At 35.2% G+C, this 21248-nt stretch overlaps 2 protein-coding genes across 7 annotated transcripts in view; both read right to left on the reverse strand.

The window, feature by feature from the left end:
* Positions 1-603: 603 nt before the first annotated feature.
* METTL16 (methyltransferase 16, RNA N6-adenosine) lies at positions 604-15078 on the reverse strand. Of its 3 annotated transcripts, none has more exons than XM_083379314.1 (10): positions 15053-15078; positions 14686-14832; positions 13355-13557; positions 10337-10477; positions 9687-9802; positions 6767-6909; positions 5632-5701; positions 3691-3780; positions 1676-1849; positions 604-1585 (listed from the first exon to the last, which is right to left on the reverse strand). In XM_083379314.1, the coding sequence occupies exons 2-10, from the start codon at positions 14811-14813 to the stop codon at positions 977-979; spliced, it is 1674 nt and encodes a 557-aa protein (XP_083235440.1). In that variant the 5' UTR covers positions 14814-14832; positions 15053-15078; the 3' UTR covers positions 604-976. The 3 variants fall into 3 exon arrangements, with proteins under 3 accessions (XP_083235440.1, XP_083235441.1, XP_083235442.1); XM_083379315.1 differs by having other exon boundaries at positions 14686-14835; positions 15053-15067; XM_083379316.1 differs by lacking the exon at positions 15053-15078 and having other exon boundaries at positions 13391-13557; positions 14686-14963.
* Positions 15079-19145: 4067 nt separating this feature from the next.
* LOC310649703 (serine/threonine-protein kinase tousled-like 2) overlaps positions 19146-21248 on the reverse strand; it is a 56173-nt gene continuing 54070 nt past the window's right edge. For 3 of the 4 annotated variants that reach the window (XM_083378381.1, XM_083378383.1, XM_083378382.1), the window contains exon 23: positions 19146-20584. The gene's annotated coding sequence lies outside the window, so the exon portion shown is untranslated. Of the gene's footprint in view, positions 20588-21248 lie in introns of all 4 variants that reach the window. The other variant, XM_083378384.1, reaches the window with a different exon arrangement.

Consider the following 21248-nt stretch of genomic DNA (forward strand, 5'->3'; position numbering starts at 1 on the left):
TGTTTTTGAGCCATACAAATGGGTAACTAAAACTCAATGCACAATTTCATTTAGACTGAATTATATCTGACTTTGTGCTGTTAATTTGAGGATTTCACTCCGAAATAAAGGACAGAATCTAAAATGGGCCTGATTAGGTGAAGGAGGTCTCAAGGTGAAATGGGTGTTGTAAATCTTTGTAAAACTCCAATTTTATTCCTTAAATTTGCTCCAATTCAAAAAAAAGAAGAGTAAATTATTTACCTTGCCTAGCCTAGAGGATTACAAAAGTGATATTAGTGAGCTTTGACCCACTAACTACAGATTTTGCATTTTTGCAATAAATAAATTGTTGTTAATGAGGCACTCTAAACCTTGGATTCTGTTTTTAGTAATAGAGCACTGCAACTTTAAAACTTATCAAGATATAGCAGAGAACAAATTGTATAGTTTTTTCAATTCTATAGCAAAAGAATCTAAATGGCATTTTTGTCCAATCTCCGTTCTTTCAAACTTGAGATTATTATTGCTTTAATGCAATCCAACATGTGGGAGCATTTCTGACAAGGGGGCCAAGATATGGATATAAAACAATTTCTGAGCAGTTGGAAAAGCTGACAACAATTTTTCACAAGATTTTTTAATGCTCTTACAGTGCTGCTCTTTTATATGTAAGCTGAAACAAAAATACTAAAACTCTATTACACACAGGTGATGATTACAGGGAAACGATTCAGATTAAGCTAGTTACATTTATGACTCACTGAAATCAGTAAGAAAGGACAGTTATAACATAAATCTGAATTATTCCAGTGGAAAGCAAGCACAATTCATTTTTTGTTTTAACAGCATGTTTTGTTTTAACTAATCACAAACACCTCAAATTTCAGACGTTTTTAGAAACTATTACCTTTAAGAGGTGCCAGTGTGAACGCTATTAAATACAAAAGCAAGATTACAAAAATAAGGGTAATTCTTCCATACATCCGTGTGTCTTTTAAGTTGTGATCAAACGAAACATCTGATTCTTTAGGTAAGTGCACAGTTGATTCATTAAGTCTCTGTTCTGTCCATCAATCCAGTGCATTTCTATTAAAATATCAGGACCTTCTTTCTTCACAATTAATACACATTTGAAAAGGAACCATTCCCCTGAAGTACTATCATTCTCTCCAATTTCAAGGGCCAGGATGTCAGTAGCAAAGGTCTTAGTCCCTTCATTTTGATTACTGGAATTATGTTTGGATTCTGAAATAAAGGATGGTTCCTCTGTGCTGCTGCTTTCCCCAGTGTATCCCTGGATACTTTCATCCTGAATTGCAGGTGCATCATTGAGTCCATCCCCCTCTGATGACTCAACATCAAGACGAAGTACCTCAGATGATTTTTCAGTAGATCCATTTGCATTTCCTTCACACTCATTACTGGATGTTTTCTGATTCTTTTCTTCGGCCGATTGCAGAAAATCTTCAGACGCTCGAGGAAGTTCACGTAATTGCCTAACTCTGTCCCTCTTTTTTCTCCTTAAATGAATCCAGGAATTTTCCACAGCTGTTAGAAACAAGCTGACCTCATCTTTTCCACACGGAAGTGTTTTATGCTGAACCTATTGAAAGGGAATACACATCAAACGGTAGCGTGGCTCTTTTGGGCTACTAGCCATTGCCTGAAGCAGAATTTTTAAAAGTTAGCCTACCTTCAGGTCAGTGAGAAGTTTTCTAATCCATGCTGCAACCACTCCTAATCCTTCAACAGCACTGATTCCTACAGATGAGGCTTTCATAGCTAACTCTTTGGCTGTAGATGCCAAGACAAGAAACATGATTGGTTTCCGAGGTTTTTCTAGTTTCCTTTTCTTAGAAGGAGGCGACTGAGGGGGAAAGTACAATATTCAAGTTGAACAAAGTAATTAGAAAATAAAACGATATCCTGAAGAACATGAAGAGAACACTGAAAGGACGTTGATCCTAAGGTATGTATACTTAGTGAGTTCACAGAAAGATCTGCTATCCCATTCTTCACTAGGCAGCCACCCTCCTCCCCACAAAATGCCATTGGAAAGCCACATCTGAACGTGGTCAACATAACAGAAGGGATTATCAATGGGACTGGGAAAGGAAATGGAATGTATAAATTTAATAATATTTAATAATTTAATTTGTATACCGCCCTTCTCCCGAAGGACTCAGGGAGGTGAGATAAAGACGGAAACCTGGTTTTGCACTAAAGAAATTCACAAAAGAGAACTCCTTAAAAAGTGACGCCTCGTTATTTAGAAAGCTTCTGTCATTTTCCAGATATATAGTTGGGGAGGTAGATGTTGCTAGAGAAGAAAGCCACAATGAGGTCGTTTCCTTCTGTGAATTTTTCTAATGTGATGTTCCCTACATGTTAGCATGCATCTTGTATACTTTTTGAGCCAGCTTAAGGATAAGTGCATATTCTAAGTATTCTGGAAACTGCAGAAATATAATTACATCACATCTGAGGGAACAATTCTAGAATTATCATCTCCTCCAATTACTTACTAATAAGTAGTTGAATTATTTTCAGTATCTTCACTGTTTGCTGAAACAATGAATACCTTTTGACTGACAACAGTCAAAAGGCTATCTCCCTGGGGATACGAGATGATATTCTAGGGGGTGTGAAAACCTGGGTTTAGAAGTTTTGAAAATTATAGTGTATGTGAATAATTTGTTATTTTGAGCTTTTGTAAGGGGTGTGGTGGCTCAGTGGGTTAGGATGCTGAACTTGTCGATCAGAAGGTCGGCAGTTTGGCGGGTCGAATCCCGAGTGCCGCGTAACAGAGTGAGTGCCTGTTACCCGTCCCAGCTTCTGCCAACCTATCAGTTCGAAAGCACGTAAAAAGGCAAGTAGAAAAATAGGGACCACTATGGTGGGAAGGTAACAGCGTCCCATGCGCCTTTGGCGTCTAGTCATGCCAGCCACATGACCACGGAGATTATTTATTGTATGTTGTATTGTATTATTTATTTTTTAGGACAGATGCTTCAAAAGGGTAGTCCTCTTTATAGGTGAAACCACTGAGTTTATGGTTTCCTTGCAGTACCAACTTTTTCACAACTTTGTGTGCTTAATATCAGAATCAACTGCCATGGTAAAAACATAAATTAATTCCAGTTCTCTTCTTCACTCCTCCTCCTCCTCCACTGAGAGTCCATATATAGTAAAAGGCAACAAAGTCCAGCGTAGAACAATTACGATTATGCAGACAAATTATACCCAGATATTTAATGTTTAAGGGACACGGTGGCTCAGGGGGTTAGGATGCTGAGCTTGTCGATCAGAAGGTCGGCAGTTTGGCGGGTCGAATCCCGAGTGCCATGTAACAGAGTGAGTGCCTGTTACTCATCCCAGCTTCTGCCAACCTAGCAGTTCGAAAGCACGTAAAAATGCAAGTAGAAAAATAGGGACCACTACGGTGGGAAGGTAACAGCGTCCCATGCGCCTTTGGCGTCTAGTCATGCCAGCCACATGACCACGGAGATGTCCTCGGACAAGCGCTGGCTCTTCGGCTTTGAAATGGAGATGAGCACTGGCCCCTAGAGTCGGAAACGACTAGCATTCATGTGCGGGGGAACCTTTACCTTTACCTAAGGGGTGTGAGGTATAGAAAAGGTTGGAAGCTGCTGCTGTAAATGATTCCCCACAAAGACTCAAAGTAGGTACTGAAAGAGAACCACTTACTGGAACTCTGACATTTTCATAGAAGCTCCAAGCCAGGGCCCACCGCATAGTACGACCTTGGCAGAATTCAGTATGGGTGACTTTAGGAACCTTCACAGAAAAATAAAACCAGTCTTAAGTTTTTTCAGTTTTCCAAAAGCTATGAGGGCAATTCAGAAATAAACTTCCATTTGCTTATCAATGACAGACACTTGCAGATACAGAACTTTTATTATACACGTTAGAAACTACAACATTACTTTTCAAAATAATCGCCGTTCAAATTGAGGCACTTGTCGTAACATCTTAAAAGTCTTGAAATTCCTCACTTGTAGTTGCTCAGCGCCAAATCTAGACTCTGTGTGTGTGTGTGTGTGTGTGTGTGTGTGTGTGTGTGTGTGTGTGTGTGATCAAAAACATCTCAACAGAACTGCTTCAAAAGTTCTTGGGTGCATCTAGCGGTGTGTGAGCATTATTGTGAATCAACACCACACTAGAAGGGATGCCATGGAAAATCCCGCCAAATGTGAACATGCCAAAAGAGTACTGCTAGTGAACTTCATGAAGCATGGTTCAACCATCAGTTCAGAAGTCTATTGTGAAACGTTACGAAAACTCAGACAAGTCATCCATAACAGGCGCCTGGGCATGCTGACTTCTGGTGTGGTGTTCGCTTACGGTAATGCTCGCCTGCACACTGCTAGATGCACCCAAGAACTTTTGAAGCAGTTGGGGTGTTTTTGATCACCACCCTCCATAGCCCAGATTTGGTGCCGAGCAACCACTAATGAATTTCAAACCTTGTAAGGCGTTATGACAAGTGCCTCAATTTGAATGGCGATTAGGTCAAAAAGTAATGCAATACTGTAATTTTCTAACATGTATAACAAAAGTCCTATATCTGCAAGTGTCTGTCGTTGATAACCAAATGGAGGTTTATTTCCAAATTGCCCTGGTATATTCTGCAGTTGTCTAGACAATTTAAGACATCTGACATAACATCAAAAAATATCTCATATTGATACTGTATTTTTTTATAATTAACCTGTTACAAAAATAAAAAAATAAAAATAAGGAATAGTATGAAGAGGAAATCTGGATAGGTTACAGCCCACACAAGTCTTGAAATATAGTGTCCAGCTCACAAAATGCACTTCCTCAAGCATGCTGATTGGCAGTTCAGTAGGTTAAAAGGAAAGCACAGGTCTTGCAGGAGAGATGGTATGTGGACTCTAAACTCTGCACGCTGTTTTCTCATTTTGCTGTGTGTGGATGGGGAGGGCTGGATTTGAGATGATGTAAATTGGTGAGCATATATAACTGTACATATACAAGCTTGTGAGTGAAAATAAAAAACATAAGAGACAAATTTCTATAGGGGACATTTTTGCACAATTTGCATAGAGCCAAATAAGACTGTATCTAAATATGCAGATAACAGCTGGTCTGAAGACTACTATAATCTGAATATGATCATAATATGATCAAATTTGAACTGACAACTTCATGTTACATGTGATTCAGCCATTATGTTTAAGCAATGCTAATGATAGTCTTGAAATGAACTTTTGTACATGCTAGTTGTATGATGTCCTTTGACTCAGATAGGATGGAATCAGCAATTTCACATAAACATAAGAAAAACCATTGTTTCTGCTCCAGATGTCTATGTAAAGTCCATATGGAAAACAAACAAGGTACAATTTACTGCAAAAGCAAATTCTGAAATGCGCATCCCCAAATAATATTGGCTTCTAATATATCTATACTCAAGAAAACAGTGGTTTAATGCTTCATTATAAGAGTGTCAGAGCTACTGTTTTTTCTTCTTAGAAGTTTTTATTGTTTTAACTAAAGCTAATAAACAACTTTATTTTTTCAAGATGTAACTTTATTTAACTGGCAGTCTAGTCACGAATTTTAACTAACAGATAACATTAGTGTCTTTAAAGAACTACTTACTCCATGGATTCGTAGTTCTTCTTTCAATGGTGCCAAACTGCATTTCTTTCCCAACATACAACTATACCACCTTTAATAAGGAAAAAAAAATTCAGAACCACGTAATGGGAAATAAAGTTCAAGTAAAGGAAATATATTTCTATATCAGCAGAAGAAACCATAGACTGGATGTATTGGGATGGCTCTCTTTCTTGGAACCAACCTTTTTCAAACAGACATGTCACTCTGAGTTTTTTGAAACAGTAAACAACTTTACATTAAGATACAAATAATTAATATTTATTCTTGCTTTATTTAAAACTGATATTCTGAGTTTTAATTTCTTGGTTGATTGTTTGGTATTAATCCCTGCTTATCTGGAAGCTGGCTGCTGGAAAAAAAATGTGCTCTGGTCTTTTTTAATTGTGAAAATTAAGTAAAAGAGAATGAAAACATGTATATTTGCCACCACATAAACATCATGATTATGGGCACCTTGTGGGAGGGTGGATTGTTATTTTGGTAATGGAGCATTTGATTAGCGTGGACTGATTTTCAATAAAACTTGCACTTCTAATTTGCTGTTGTTTCTTCTATTGATGAAGAAGGATAGTACGCTGTTTTCTTCCTCTCTAAATCTTACAGCAGCACTGATGTTATTTCACTGGGTAATGAAACGTTTGCGAGCAAAGAACCAAGCTCAAATTCTCCTTTCACGGACTCCTTTGGGATATTTACACATGGCACCTTGAATTAAACAGACTATTTCGGATACAAAATATATTCCATAAAAAATCATTACACATATTGATTAGACTTTAAGTCAAGTTGTAATATTTGTGGATGTCCATATTGTTTTGAATTACATACCTACTACATAGGAACTGATGACTGGATAATGAAAATGGATTCTTTACAGCCTGCATATTGTTTCTTATTATTAAGAAACTTGTTCTTCAACATTAGAAAGTTAAATTTATGGCTACAATTCTTCACTGGATTGAAGGAAGTTATTCTGAAGTTAATTATGATGTATAGGCATCGTGTGTGTGTGTGTGTGTGTGTGTGTGTGTGTAATACCATCATTTTGCTTTTCTTTAAATACATACAGTTTATACTAAATATCAGTGTTTTTTAATTCAATGTAACCTCTTACCGTAATCTTTTTTTAAGTTGCAAACTATCATGAATGATTCTCTTGACAAATTCTAGCTCTCCTCCTTCAGCCATGATCTCAGTTATGCCTCCTGTATTGACCGAACTAGGAGGGGGCCTTCTAGGATTACGAGAATTTACTCCCTGGAAAAGAAAGTATTTGGGTTGAAAACTAAAATGTAAACAACTAATAGTTATTACTGATTTTTCCTGTGAGATAATTATGTCATATCTTATTTTCCTTTGATTAACATTTTGTTTTTTCTGCCATTATAATATTAGTTCAAAAAACAAAACAGATAAAAGCAGATAAAGCAGTTGATAATAGAACTGGAGTAATCTCAGGAACCAGTAAATAAAAAGCGGGAATAGCTTAAACTAAAATGTGCCATTCATTAGAAAGATGAAATTAATTGCTTTATCATAAACAATTGGATAATGGTCAAATAAAACAGAGTGAGCGCCTGTTATTCGTCCCAGCTTCTGCCAACCTAGCAGTTCGAAAGCATGTAAAAACGCAAGTAGAAAAATAGGGACCACTACGGTGGGAAGGTAACAGTGTTCCGTTCGCCTTTGGCGTCTAGTCATGCTGGCCACATGACCATGGAGACGTCCTCGGACAAGCGCTGGCTCTTCAGCTTTGAAACGGAGATGAGCACCTGCCCCTAGAGTCGGAAACGACTAGCACAAATTTGTGGGGGAACCTTTACCTTTTACAAATAAAACAGAACACCTGTTGGTAAACTGCTTAAGAATAGATTCTAGTAACTTATATTTTTACATTTTCTTAAAAAAAAATTGGGTGGCTTTTCTAATTACTTTCTACTGCCAATAACCAGGATATCAATAACCTAACCTCTCAGCCCTGTGCTACATGTATTCTCCACTACTATAACAGTAGTATCAGGACTTGTATTATAAAGCACATAATAAAGAGTTAATGTACTGTTTTGTAGATTTGCTCTAAATAAGAAAACATAAAATTCATGTAAGGACTCATACTGTTTTACTTTAATAATAAACATTAAGAGCATCAAAATGTATCAGAATTTTATCTATTTCACAATGAAAAATGAATCATTTACTATTTGCAATTCTAATGCCCAAGAGATAGAATGACAAAGATGAAAAAAATTATCTCAATTTTTAAAAAAGTAGTGAAGAACTGTAGAACAATTTGTAGTAGCTAATTATAATAAATATATTTAATAATGGCTTTAGTCTCACTATTTTTTATGATGGAAAGATTTTTGTTAGGACAGAGAGGCCCTTTTTCAGAAGATGTGCTAGAAACATTTGATTTATACTTTTACTGTTATCAATTTACCTATATAAGCACTACATACAACACTCCCCTCTTGAATTAATTTGGGTAGAATTCATTTGTATAATTGTTATATAATAAAAAATCTAAAATCATTAGTGTGGTAATAAATTTGTTATAGAACTTTAGCAATATTTGCTACTACTAAAATGAGGTCATAATTATTGGAAATACACACCTACACAACCATGCATAAACACACTTCACAAAAGCAAAATTGAAAAATGCAACATTGTTTTGATTTAAAAAAAAATAAAATAAAAATGGTTGGTAACAACTTTGATTAATAGAATTTTCTTAGATTTGAAATTATGAGGTCAGTACATATTGTCTTGTAACAAGTTGAATGATTCACTTTACAATGATTGGACCTTACAATTAACAATTCTTATTAAAACAATAAAAACCGTACCTAGTTATAGTAAGACATATGTAGTTCATAATTTTAAACATTAGTTTTAATTCTAATCTCCCCCTCCAAAAAAACAGAAAAGAGGAAAGAAAGATTGTTAGATAAAAACATGAATGCACTCCTGAATATTTAATCTAATAATATCTGTGGTCCAAGACATACTTCCACGACATCTACATTTCTGTTTCATTCCTTTAAGAGGCCAAAATCTATTATAACAGTAAATAACTATTACAAAAATACATTGGATAATAAGGGTCTTTATAGCACAGTATTCAGATTTTTATGTCCACATTTCAGCAAATTCTTCAAAATTTTCCTGGTAACTCACAAAAATATATTAATTAAAGGCCAAAAGAGATGATCAAAGGTATTGAAATAATTATGTAAGATACATAAGTGAAGCATGTATTAAGAATGGAGAAATTTGTTGGGGGAAAAAATACTAAGTGGCAGTTTTTCCAATTTTATGGCCTCCAAATGTCTGATTTCAAATACCATAATGTAAAAAACATCCGGGTTGGGAATTTATGAGAAAAGTCCATTATATTTTTAACTATTCACACTAAGAAACCTCTGTAGGTTTGGCAGCAAACAAATATTTATGAAATATAAGTAATAATGCTGGTATTATTGCTCTCTACAAATAACAATGAATGCACGAGATAAAGGTGTTCATTACCACAGATGATAAGATGAAATAGACTGACACATATTCAATGGAAATATAAAATGTAAGTTCTCAATTAAAGTCCACTGTGAACTTAAGAAATTATAAGGTAAATAGGGATAGGAAATCACCAAGAAATTACAGCAATATAGGTCGCAGAGTGAAAAAAAGTGAGACGCTTTCATAGTTCTCAAAGAAATAAAATGTAGGTATGTATCTACTCACCAGAAACGAGGGTAAAAGACTGTACATCTCCTGTTTGTAAGCATCTCAAAAGAAATACTTTTTGCTAGTATGAGAAACAAAAAGCTGGACTAAGATGGGTCCTAACCTGAGGGATGCTTTACTTTAAGCATTATGCAAATAAGCAAATGGGATAAAACCATTTTTACATGTTTAGTTTCAATTATCAAATCACCATTCAGCTTCAAGAATTATAAACATGAAATGTCCTTTCAACAATAATATTCATCAAATGAAGAAAAGGCTCATTGATAAAATCATAATAAACAAACCTTTGCTTCTAGTTGGTTGGCAAAAAATGGAGGGTTGCACATACAGAAATCATAAATAACTTCAGACTCTTCTTCTAAGGCATCCAGGAGTAATGTTTTTTGTGGTACTTTAACCACTAGAAGAAAAAAAAAGAATTAGTAGACAATCTTTCATTCAAACATTAGAGATCGTTCCTAATATGTCAAAATGAAAAATAAACATTTATGTAGTTTATATTAGTAAAAAGATTTTAAAATATTATACAGCCGTTTTGAGCTTTACGTTCAGAACATGTGAAGTATATAACTCACTCTGGACCTTAGATTCTCAGTTTAATAGCTATATTTTTATTATAAACCTAGTGGTACTTCATTGTAACAAATGAACAATTAAAAGAGATCACCGGAAACTCATATAGTCAAATAATTTTAATTATAATTAACCTTTAACACCTTCTTGTCATTATTTTATGTTCTTAATAGAGTGACTGGAAGAAAAGCTAGAAGTTTTGTTAATTGATATCCTATTCATTGCCAGTAGTCTTTAACAAAGTAGTTTAAAAAGAATCCTGTGAATCAAATATAAATCATGTAATTTATATATAATTTTGTTTTTAAACAACAGATAAAGAACTCTGCCTAGGCACTATAAAAGAGAAACAAAGTGTTACCTTTTATAAGATCAGATAAGTTATTTTGCTCTACATTTTTCTTGGCATAACTGAAGCACACATCATCCACTTCTGTTGCAATAAAATACCATCCATTCAAAGTTGCACCAAGTAATGGGTAAATACAGGATGCACCAGTACCTATATTACATTCAAGGAGAAATCTGATTAATTAAAAGTGAAAAATAGGAGAGAATTCCAGCCCTGAGTGGTAAGAGATTGGTCACCCCTGCAGCTAATTTTCAACCTGCCTGGAGACCCTAATGGGCCCAAGCCGCCCCGGAGAGGTGGCGAAGAAAGAAGGGTGCCCCGGCGACTCTGGAATGACGGTGGTCGTTCTGTTCGTCTTGGGGAAAGCCTTCTGACCTGACAGGAGAAAGGCTGTATTTCACCGATCAGCCCAAGCTACTTGCAACCGAAGTTCAAAAGAACTAACCAGCACAACAGTAAACAGCTTGTTTGAAACTGGGTGAGGAATCTGATTTTCCCTTTTCTATTCTACACTTAATTTCCTGGAAAAGATCCCCAAGAAGCAAAATACCTCCGAAAGTGAAGTAGGGGGACTTCCGCCCCACCCTTATAGTAACGGAAGTGGCGAATTAAAATTTCCATGGAGGATCAAAATATATTTATTTATTTATTTAAATTCCATTTATATCCCGCCCTTCTCCGAAGACTCAGGGCAGCTTACAAGCTTAGCAGTAGCCTTCATTCTATGTTTATGCCTGCTTATTAGGGCTTTCACACCCCCCCAAGCGGCATTATTACAAAGTCAGCTTAATTGCCCCCAACAATCTGGGTCCTCATTTTACCTACCTCAGAAGGATGGAAGGCTGAGTCAACCTTGAGCCTGGTGGGATGCGAACCTGCACTAATTGCAGGCAGCTGGTGTTACTTAAGGAGGTGTTAGCCCACTGCTCCACCAAGGCTCTTGTAGTGAAATAAATTTATAAACTTGAAAGCTAAAATTTAACTTTGAACAAGTTTAAAATTGTTGAATAGTTAAGACTCTCATTTTAAAGACCATTGTTCATATTGAAAACTAAATAGATGCTGACACCTAATGGTGGAGGAAGATTATGACAGTTATGATTTCCATAGAGAACTTGCCAAAATCTGGGAAAAACTAATTGTGTTTGTGACCTTCAAAGCTTTAATAACAAAGAACAGTTGTGACAAAAAAAGACAACAACCTGGGCTGCAGACAAAGAGAGAATTATAAACTTAAGGAAAAAAAATCTTTTTTGAACTCTTTGGATTACAAATATCTATTTAACCGGGACTCTAAAGCTATTTGCAGATAAGAAGGAAAACTTCAACTTTTGGCCATCATGGATCAGAGACATGTAGATAGAACACACCAAGAAAACAGAAATACCAATTAATTCAAATAACACTGAGTTCAAATCACAAAAAAACAAAACAAAAATAAATTTGAAAATATAAATCAATCTATTTCTAAGTTAACTCTACAACAAAAAAACTTTCAGGAAACAACAACAGAGAAGGAGCAGACAAAACAAATAAGTGGACATAAAACTGAAAGACAGAACATAACAAAGCAAGAAAAAATGATTTAATCCTAGTGGGGAAAAATTTACAAGAAATGAAAAAACAACTCATCCCTTAAGACTACAAAATAAATCTGAGGACAAAAAAACAGATTGGATAAAATGGAATGTAGAGATGTTGAAAACATCAGAGAGAAAGGAAGTGATAAGAGAAGCAAAGAAGGAGAAAAAGTTTTTCAAGAAACATGGAAAGGCAAAAGCCTCATATAAAGACACTTTATTCAATTTTACTTCTTATACCTACAGCAACAGTCATGAATATATGGAAAAACTTTTTGATTCAGCAAAACACATTGATCAAGAAAGATGCTGGTCAAAGGAAAAAGATTAAAGTGAAAATTAAGAAAATAGATGATGGGATCTACCAGAGAGAATATATAAAAAAGAAACATTTGTTTGAATATGGTTAAAGAAATAGAAACGATTCTAAATACATATGTCATTCTAAGAGGGATGAATTCTTTAAATAATATTGTATGCTTTTTTCCCCTTTTATTTCTTGATGTTTTAGATAATTAAATGTGTTTGAATTTAGGGAAATTATAATGTATAAAAAAGAAAAAAAATGTTTTGAATAAGAGTTAAAGGACTAGATGACTAGACACATTAAATGGAATATTTAAAGATTAAATATATTTTAATTATGGTTAAAAAGAATGAGAAATTTTGGGAATGAATATATATTAGTGTAGGAGGAATATATATTTTAAGTAGTATTTTACCTTTCATGTTTCTTTACTCTTGCTCTCTTTTCCTTTTGTTTACTATTTTTAACCTATTCTTTAAGAAATGTAAAAGTGTTGATGGTTTATATGGGAAAATGGATTTAAATCTTTAAATGTAATTAACTGCTGACAAAATCTTAATCAGCAAGAATACTTTGAACTTTATGGGAGAAACAAATCTAAATAAGAACTGTAACAGGATATGAGGCAACCAGAATGATTAGATAGAAAAGAAATATTATACTGATGTGATCATTATTTCTAGGAATATTGGGAAAAATCATATATGTAACTGTTATTTATCAAAATAATAAGAACTGTATTAATTCAAGGTTTGCAAAGAAGACATTTTGGGGAAAAGGGGAAATCAACTAAATGTACTATGTGGATTATGGATTATAGAAACCAATTGTTAATTATTTTTCTTTACAAATGTAACCCCAGCAAACACACTGTTTACCAACTAAGTGATTTATGTTTTAAAAAATCAATAAAATACATGAAAAAAGGTGAAAAATAGGAAAAACATACTTTCATGCCTTTTCAAGGAAATCACACTTAGTCTATTGCAGCAATGAATTACTAAATGAATTCTGCATGAAAAAGAGAATCTTTTTGCTACTTTTTAGGACATAAACAGCAAGTAAAAAAAATAGGTTCATTTGAGGTTAGCTTAATTCCTGGTTGACTGCATGATCACATCCATGTGGTCTACAACATACCTATGTCTATTCCCCACGTAACAGAACCTTTAGTACCAGTATCTTGCTGAGCAATTAGATCTTCAACCCAGTGGATATAGTTAAGTCTCAAAGGAACAGTTGGAATAAGCCTTTCTAAAGGTATATCAATCTGAAGTCCAAAATCTTCTTTCAGCAGTGTACATGTCAGGGCTCTCACTGCTTGTGGATCCTTGAAATTTACACTGGAAGATATAAGAAACAAATAGAGAACTGTGGAATGAGTAAACAGATAAAAACAGGCTTTAAATAATCTGCTATATATGGAGTAAACTGCTGTTGTTTTATAATCATATCCTCAAAATGGGAGGTCAAAGATAAAGCAGTATTTTTCTAGTACGAGTCTAGGGACGGTTAATAGTTGCCAAATATAGATGGATCCACGACGGACCCCTTAGGAGATGGTGTACTATAGTCTCTTTCAGAATTGCTGCAATCATTACCTCTCAAAGAGAGGCACTGTAACCACTGGTAGCTTTCTTTGTCCCCTGAATAAGCCATTTAGGTTCTAGCCCACAAATAGAGAGAGACAACCTAAAGCACTCAACATTGCATTCACCGGAATTACCACAAGATAGCTAAAAAAACCCCCAAGCACCTGTCAGAACCCATTTGGATTCATAAGGTCAAATCATTTTAATTAACCATCTTAATATATAAATCTGGCTACTATTTCCCATTCAACAGGCATAAGTGCACACTATGTGAAAAAAGTGGTAGTAAAATCTCACATACACTCTATAAGCTTGTAAATACTATCAAAAGGACATTCATGATTCCTTTTTATTATGGATAATTATCTGGCAGATAGCGCAGCAGAAATAATTTTAAGACAGGCTGAATGAGCATTGTCTATCAAATAGAAATCTCTAAAAATGTGCAGTAGAGGTACTAATAGTAAAGAGGCTTGAAGATCACCAAGGTGGTAGTGCATCCAAGCACCTATTGTGCATAAGTACAAATGTTAAAAACTATACATTTGCAGTCTTTTAAAATTAGTAACTGGAGAGATTTTTTCTTTCTTTCCCTCTGTCTACTTCCCCTTCTTAGGAGTGAGATTTTAGACTGTGAATCCTATCCCATCAGATGGGAATTGATGTTACCTAGTTAGGGTAATGAAACGTCTGCAAGAAAACAACCAAGCTGAGAGAGCACCGAAGACCCTTCGTTTCAACCCTGAGCTACAAATATTTTCCTTTATTGGTACTGTGAATCCTCTTCCAGAAAACCTTTTCTTATCCGGTGAAACACTGTCTTCACTGACAGATATTTATAAAAAGAGAAAATATAAGCAGGTGCGCATGCTGACCTACCTCACTCTTCCTGACAAGTTAACTTGCACGTGCTGCTTAAATTCTGGATATTTGGACGCCAGAAAAGCGAAGTCAGGAGGTTTGTTTTTGTACCTATTTCTCGCATGCATAGATTTGTTGAGGGCCATCTGGAGGGCCGAGCAATACCTACTGATACGAAAAGATTAAGAGATCACCTCAAAAGTGCGCGGTCCACCCAAAGACTATCCACTCGGATGTCTTCCAGCTAGATCCCCTCCCCTCCTCCCCCCCAAGAGAAGAAGGCGCAGAGAGAGAGAGAGAGAGAGAGAGAGAGAGAGAGAGAGAGAGAGAGAGAGAGAGAGAGAGACGGAAGCTCGCCCGTCCTGAGGGAAGAAGCATTACAAACCACCGTTCAAGTCTCTTTGGCGCAACTGCGCTCCTCCTGGCACACACCGGAAGTGTACCGAGTGATTTCGTTTGCTTTTTTAAAAAGGAAGTCCTATAGGGCCTCTCTGGACGTCGACACCTCTATGGTTAAAGCCGGTGTGGTTACCCACCTTCCCTTGGGAAGCGGAGGGGCGCGAGGCGTGTCGGGGATCTATCTTTTCTTCGTCGTGAGCGAGAACTAGTACCACCACCCCTCCCCACAACACACTTTGGGTTGCTAGAAGTTGTCGTTCACTAACTGGAATCTCGCATGCCTACCACTCTCAAAGTTTAAAAGAACACTGAAGTGTATTTTAAAAGTACAATAACGAATAAAGAGCAGGTTGGGAATTATACAATATTATGGCGTCCTAAACGTGAACCTCTAAATAATTGTGTAATTAGCACCACTCAGTTGTACTCCATCTCCCAACATTTAAAGCATGATTTGTGCCTACACAGGTAAAGTTTAAATTAAAATTGAATAATAATTTACTATTTGAATTCTTTTACCATGCCATATCAACTATGAAACCGAATGTCTAGAAATTTCTAGATATCAGAGTAGGAGCAACTGGATCTCCAGACTAATAAAATATTTAGACATTTGCAGATGAATTGATAAGTAATAACTTGTAATATAATTCACAGGTAATACTTTTAATTTGCATAGTTTTAAATTTTTAATTGCTTTTCTATTTATCTTGTTATGATCTGTAAACTTCCCAGAGTTTTTTTTATCAAGGAGATGGGTGCCATATAAATTAAATAACTGCATTTGTGTCACCCTCAGTAAGTAAATCAAGCAGGAATCACAACCAGCTTAGCTGATGTTACTGTATTGTAAAGTTACATTGTCTATGCTGCACACATGAAAGAAACATGAAAATATGGAACTGTTGTTGAAGCACATCCAGTACACCAAATACAACTGGTATATCTGTGGAAATATAAAAGTAATGGCTCTGCTCGGAATGCACTTGACATATACCAAATACTAATTTTACATATGCAAATGGGACAGCTGTGCAAGAGAGTCCCATTACATTAAAAAGAAATGGCTACCATTTCAGGCAAAAATGTTGCACATGAATCACTTGTTGACTCTGCAAAGATGTTTTTGCCTCTGCTTCACATAAAACAGATCGATGAAAAATTTTGTGAAAGCGTGAATGAAGAAGCTGTGGGTTTTTGTTATTTGAGACAGAGGTTTCAAAGAATTAAGTGATGCCAAGATTAAGGAAAGTATTTTTGTTGGTCCACAGATCAGATACATCATCAATAATAAGTGGTCTGAAGATCTGTTAGTGGGGCCAGAGAAAATCACCTCGAAAACATTCAAGGATGTTCTTGAGAATTTTTTTTGGCAATTACAGAGCACTAAATATATTCAGCTGGTTGACAAACTGTTTACAACAAGGCCATGAAATGCAACATGTCACTGAAGATTCATTTTCTGTATTCACCCTTGGATGGGTTTCCCCAAAGTCTAAATGCAGTAATGAACATAGTTCATTTCATTAGGGTATTGCCATAATGAAAATATATCAGGGCAACTGGAATTCATCAAGGCTGGCTGATGCACAAATGAAACTCAGCGACAAAATATTTTTAATCTTGTTAAACTCATGGATTATGTGAGAAATGTTATGGTATATGATATAGGGTCGCCTTGAGCAGGGATTAGACTAGAGGACCTCCAAGATCCCTTCCAGCTCTATTCTGATTGAATTATGCAATTACCGGTAATTACATTATATAGATACTTCTGTACTTACAACCATTCATTTAGTGACCATTCAAAGTTACAACAGCACTGAAAAAAGTGACTTAATAACTGTTTTTTCACACTTATGACCGTTGCATGTGATCAAAATTCTGACATTTATCAGCTGGCATGTATTTATAACAGTTGCATTGTCCTGAAGTCATGTGACCACCATTTGTAACTGACAAGCAAAATCAATGCAGGGGAAGCCAAATTCACTTAATGACTGCATGATTCACTAAACAACTGCAGTGATTTGCTTCAATTGCAGTAGTGAGTTGGGGACTGCATACAGTCATTGAAAGTTAATTTTATATTTCTTGAGATTTGTATATGATATAGTCATTCTGAAATTATATTTGATGTTGTTGATCTACTTTGTTTTAGGTTCCTTTTGTGGACGCTTTTTATCAAGTGGGATCCATTTTATGACTGCCTTGGTCCACTTGCCATCAGCTCTTCTTGCTATGTGACCAGTCCATTTGCCAAGCTAAGCATAATTTTCAAGAACAACCTCTCACTATGCCTGAAAAGAAAAGTTTTCAATCAGTGTGTGCTATCTGCTCTAACATATGCCAGAGAAACATGGACACTAACCTCACAATTGATACAAAAGCTAAGAGTGGCGCAAAGAGCCATGGAAAGATACATGCTCAGCATTCCAAGACAAGATAGATAGATCTGCACATGGATTAGAGAACAAACGGAAGTATACAATATCATCAAAAGAGTAAAAGAATTGAAATATTCCATATTATTTCCAGGAATTCAAAGTGGCATCAGCAGTATATATTTTAATGTATCAAAGTATACATTAAAAAGGTATAAAAAGGTACATTAAGCAGAGAGATACTAACTGGTTCTAAATCACTGAGTAATCTTAATTATAAAGGGAGAAAATGAATTACTCTGCCAGCTCCAGTTTAAAACTTTGAGGAAAAGCCAGTATTCAATTACAGAATGAAGTATAAAGTGTAAATACAATCACTTTAAATTTGTAATGTTAATTAAGAAATGTTAGTCATTTTATTTACATTAGAGGTTGAAGAATTTGCCATACACAAACATATAGCACACATAACTATTGTACTGTTTATCTTTGGGATAGGAATGTTATGCAGACGATGGAAAAAATGTTAAAGCCAGTAAGACAAAGGCAGAAGAAAAAGGAAACAGCTAAAACTAGTTTATCCCAATACTATACCTCTCCATATTTTTCTGTCCTTACAACTCATCCTTTCTTTCTAGATCGATAAGCTGCTGCTTCACACATTACCTCTTCCTTTTTCTTTATCTCATCAGTTGGACTTAATTGGAACTTTCTTGGTATTCCTGTTTCCCTCAATTCATTCACTCTTGTCTCATATATACATGTTCTGATTCATCCTCATTCCCTTGTGCTATAAGACTAAATCTGGTATAATTCTTTCATGATGCTCATTCACATTTACATTCAGTCTGTATCTTCCTTGATATTGCTTCTTGTTTTACTATGTAATGCCTACGTGCAGTACTTCATTCCTGATGCTTTCAACTTCTTTTATATACACGCTCAACTCTCATACAACAAAGTACACAGGAGCATGTTCTGTGCAACATTTCTTTTGACATATTGTAATAAATTTAGTCACCACTATTTTTAAAAACATTTGCACATCTTAAAAATTTCTCCATTAGTTTCCCCAATTTCATTCAGATTATATCCTTCCCCTTTCTTAGTTTCAAAGGCACGTAATGTATTTTATGTCGGCTTTCATTAGTTAATTCATATTTTTTATGATTTACATTTCACGTCAAACTCTTCCTTGTACCATGGTTATTGTCAGATAAGTCCATGGATGTTTACCCCTAGTGTCCATCACTGCTTTGGCCACATGAGGCTTTTACATTATGCTTGTTAGTTATTTACAGAAGATGTAGATAACACTGCCAGCCTTAGTTATAGCTGTGCCACATGCAATCTTGTGTACTAATAGTAAGGATAAGACTAGTCAATTTTGGCCAGTGTGCTATAAGTACAAAGTTTAGTTTCACTTCAAGTGTGCTCATATTACTCTATGCCAACTAGAATCTCTAGGCTAAAGGCTACACATTGATGCCTGCATTCCATCAACAACTCCCATTGCATTCAAATTACTTTCATATTTCCCTGATATAAATCACTCAATTCCTTGTAACAAAATAGATAAAGGCATTCATTCCTCATCTCAAATAACATATTACTCACTATTTGACTTAAAATTTCCATATCTGTTTTTCTATATTTAAGTGGATTAGCTTTTAGGACACTAAAATAATTATTCTTTTCACAGAGAAAAACAAACTTTAAAAGCTTCCTAAATTGTACTTTAAAACACAGGGAGGGGCAGAAAGTTTAATGCTTCTTCACAAAACAAGTTTTTTTAAAAAAAATCCTTTATTTTGTTTCTAAGAAAGATAGCCCATCAATTAATTTTCTTCCCAATCAACTGGCATATAAATTAAACTGAAGTTCAAAAATATCACAGAGAAACAGTGAATGAGCTCATGTATGGAAAAAATGCAACACAAACTTTATCAGCACAGTTTAGTGATTTTATTTTTGAGATTTTTTTTAATCACACCTTTATTCTTTTTATAACTAACTCAAGGTGACAAGCATATCTAATACTTCTTCCTCTTCCAATATTCCACACAACAATCTCCCCAAGAGGTGTGTTGGACTGAGAAAGTGTGACTGACCCAATGTCATCCAACCGGCTTTCATGCCTAAAACAGGACTAGGACTCACAATCTCTGGGGCCTTAACAATTAGACAATGTCTATTTTGATCACATGGGTACTTCTTTGCCTTCTGCTTTGTTATTTTGGCCTTAAACGTTGAGGACTGAATCCTGTACTATAGCCAGACTCCAAGTCATCTTCCTCTTAGATAGCATCCAACATTTTTAGTGAACAAAGCTACAAGAAAATGAAAACTAGAAAGCAGGTATATCAGATCTGGATTGCAAAAATCCAGATGACCATTAGATGGTATCAAAAGGATTTGGAAAACACATGACTACCATCAAGAACAGTGGTCTTCAAACCTGGCCCTTTTATGACTTGTGGACTTCAACTTGCAGAATTCCTCAGCCAGCATGCCTGGCTGAAGAAGTCTAGGAGTTGAAGTCCACAAGTCATAAAAGGGCCAAGTTTGAAGACCCCTGATTAAGAAGATCATATTAAATTTTTGCAATCTGTGTACAGTAGATCTAAGAAGTAAAAGAATAAGATGTAGACAATACTGGGCAAGCACATTTCCATTCATGCAACTTATTGAACAACAAAGAATTATGCCCTCTTATTTGCGCTCGTTTTCCATGCAACTCAAATATGCAGCACAGCTGACGTCCACCTTACTGGGTTGGCTCAGAATAAATATTGGCAATACACAAGGAGTCCCTTGAGTAATTTGTTTACTCTTCTTCAATCTGTGACACCAGTATGCACAGCCCAGTATCCATTTCAGGAATAGGTGCGGTTTTATTAGCCATTTTACTTATTCTTTACATTAATTGTTAATTTTTTATTTTTTAAAAAATCTCAGTTGCCAATTGTCTATTCAGTCACTTGTTTGAGATAGGAAGCTATACACATTGAATAAAGTTCAATCAATCCATAGTATAAAGAAAATATTGTTGAGATCTCAGGTTCCATTTCCTTGTCCTTGAATTAATATCCTATGCTGACTTGGAACATATTCAAGCTTCTGAACTGTGATTCCTGCTGGAGAAAAATACATTCTTGATAACTTGCCACAAACTCAGGCAAGAGGTAGGATACAGCTATATCATGAGCATTCATAGTTTGGAAGAATATTGGCTAGGATTAGATTTGTGGTAAAAATTACATTTTCTGTGATCCAAATTTTGTGTTTGGCTGCTGATTTGAAGGCTTTATTGATGGAGTTTTACAACTACACTAAAGAATATTGGGTTGGATCCAAAATAAGTCATGTTTTAGTTTCATAGATGTTTATGGAGTAAGTTAGCAATGGCTAAGACCTATTCATTTCTGAAAGACTAAAGTATGACTTAATTTGGATGTAATCTAAGGCTATCAAGAGATCCAGTAATATTTAGTTGATCATCTGCATTGTAATAGGCTGTCTTTGGAATGCAAATAGAACCTAGAGAAAATAACACTAACAACATTGTGTTGGAGTATTTATTTCAATGATCACTTTTATTCTCTATCAGAAATAATTTAGCTTTTAAAAATTATTGATATAGTTTTTGTTACCTCTTCAAAGGAAAATTGCATCTACCGAAGAAAATTGAGTCCAATTAAAGTTTAAATTGATTTAAGTTAAATGGGAGGCAGGCAGACCTTGGGTCGTGTTTTTTTCGGCTTCTAAACTGCATGGTAAAATTTAGTGACAAAATAT

Source organism: Vipera ursinii (assembly GCF_947247035.1).
Source record: "Vipera ursinii genome assembly, chromosome: Z".
Taxonomy (NCBI): domain Eukaryota; kingdom Metazoa; phylum Chordata; class Lepidosauria; order Squamata; family Viperidae; genus Vipera; species Vipera ursinii.

Coding starts and splice junctions, on each gene's coding strand:
- METTL16 (XM_083379314.1), bottom strand. CDS start 14,813: ATGGCCCTCAACAAATCTATGCATGCGAGAAATAGGTACAAAAACAAA. Junction 3,781..5,631: donor AAGAACTACGAATCCATGGA/GTAAGTAGTTCT, acceptor TTTTCTGTGAAG/GTTCCTAAAGTCACCCATAC. Junction 1,850..3,690: donor ATGAAAATGTCAGAGTTCCA/GTAAGTGGTTCT, acceptor TTTCCCCCTCAG/TCGCCTCCTTCTAAGAAAAG.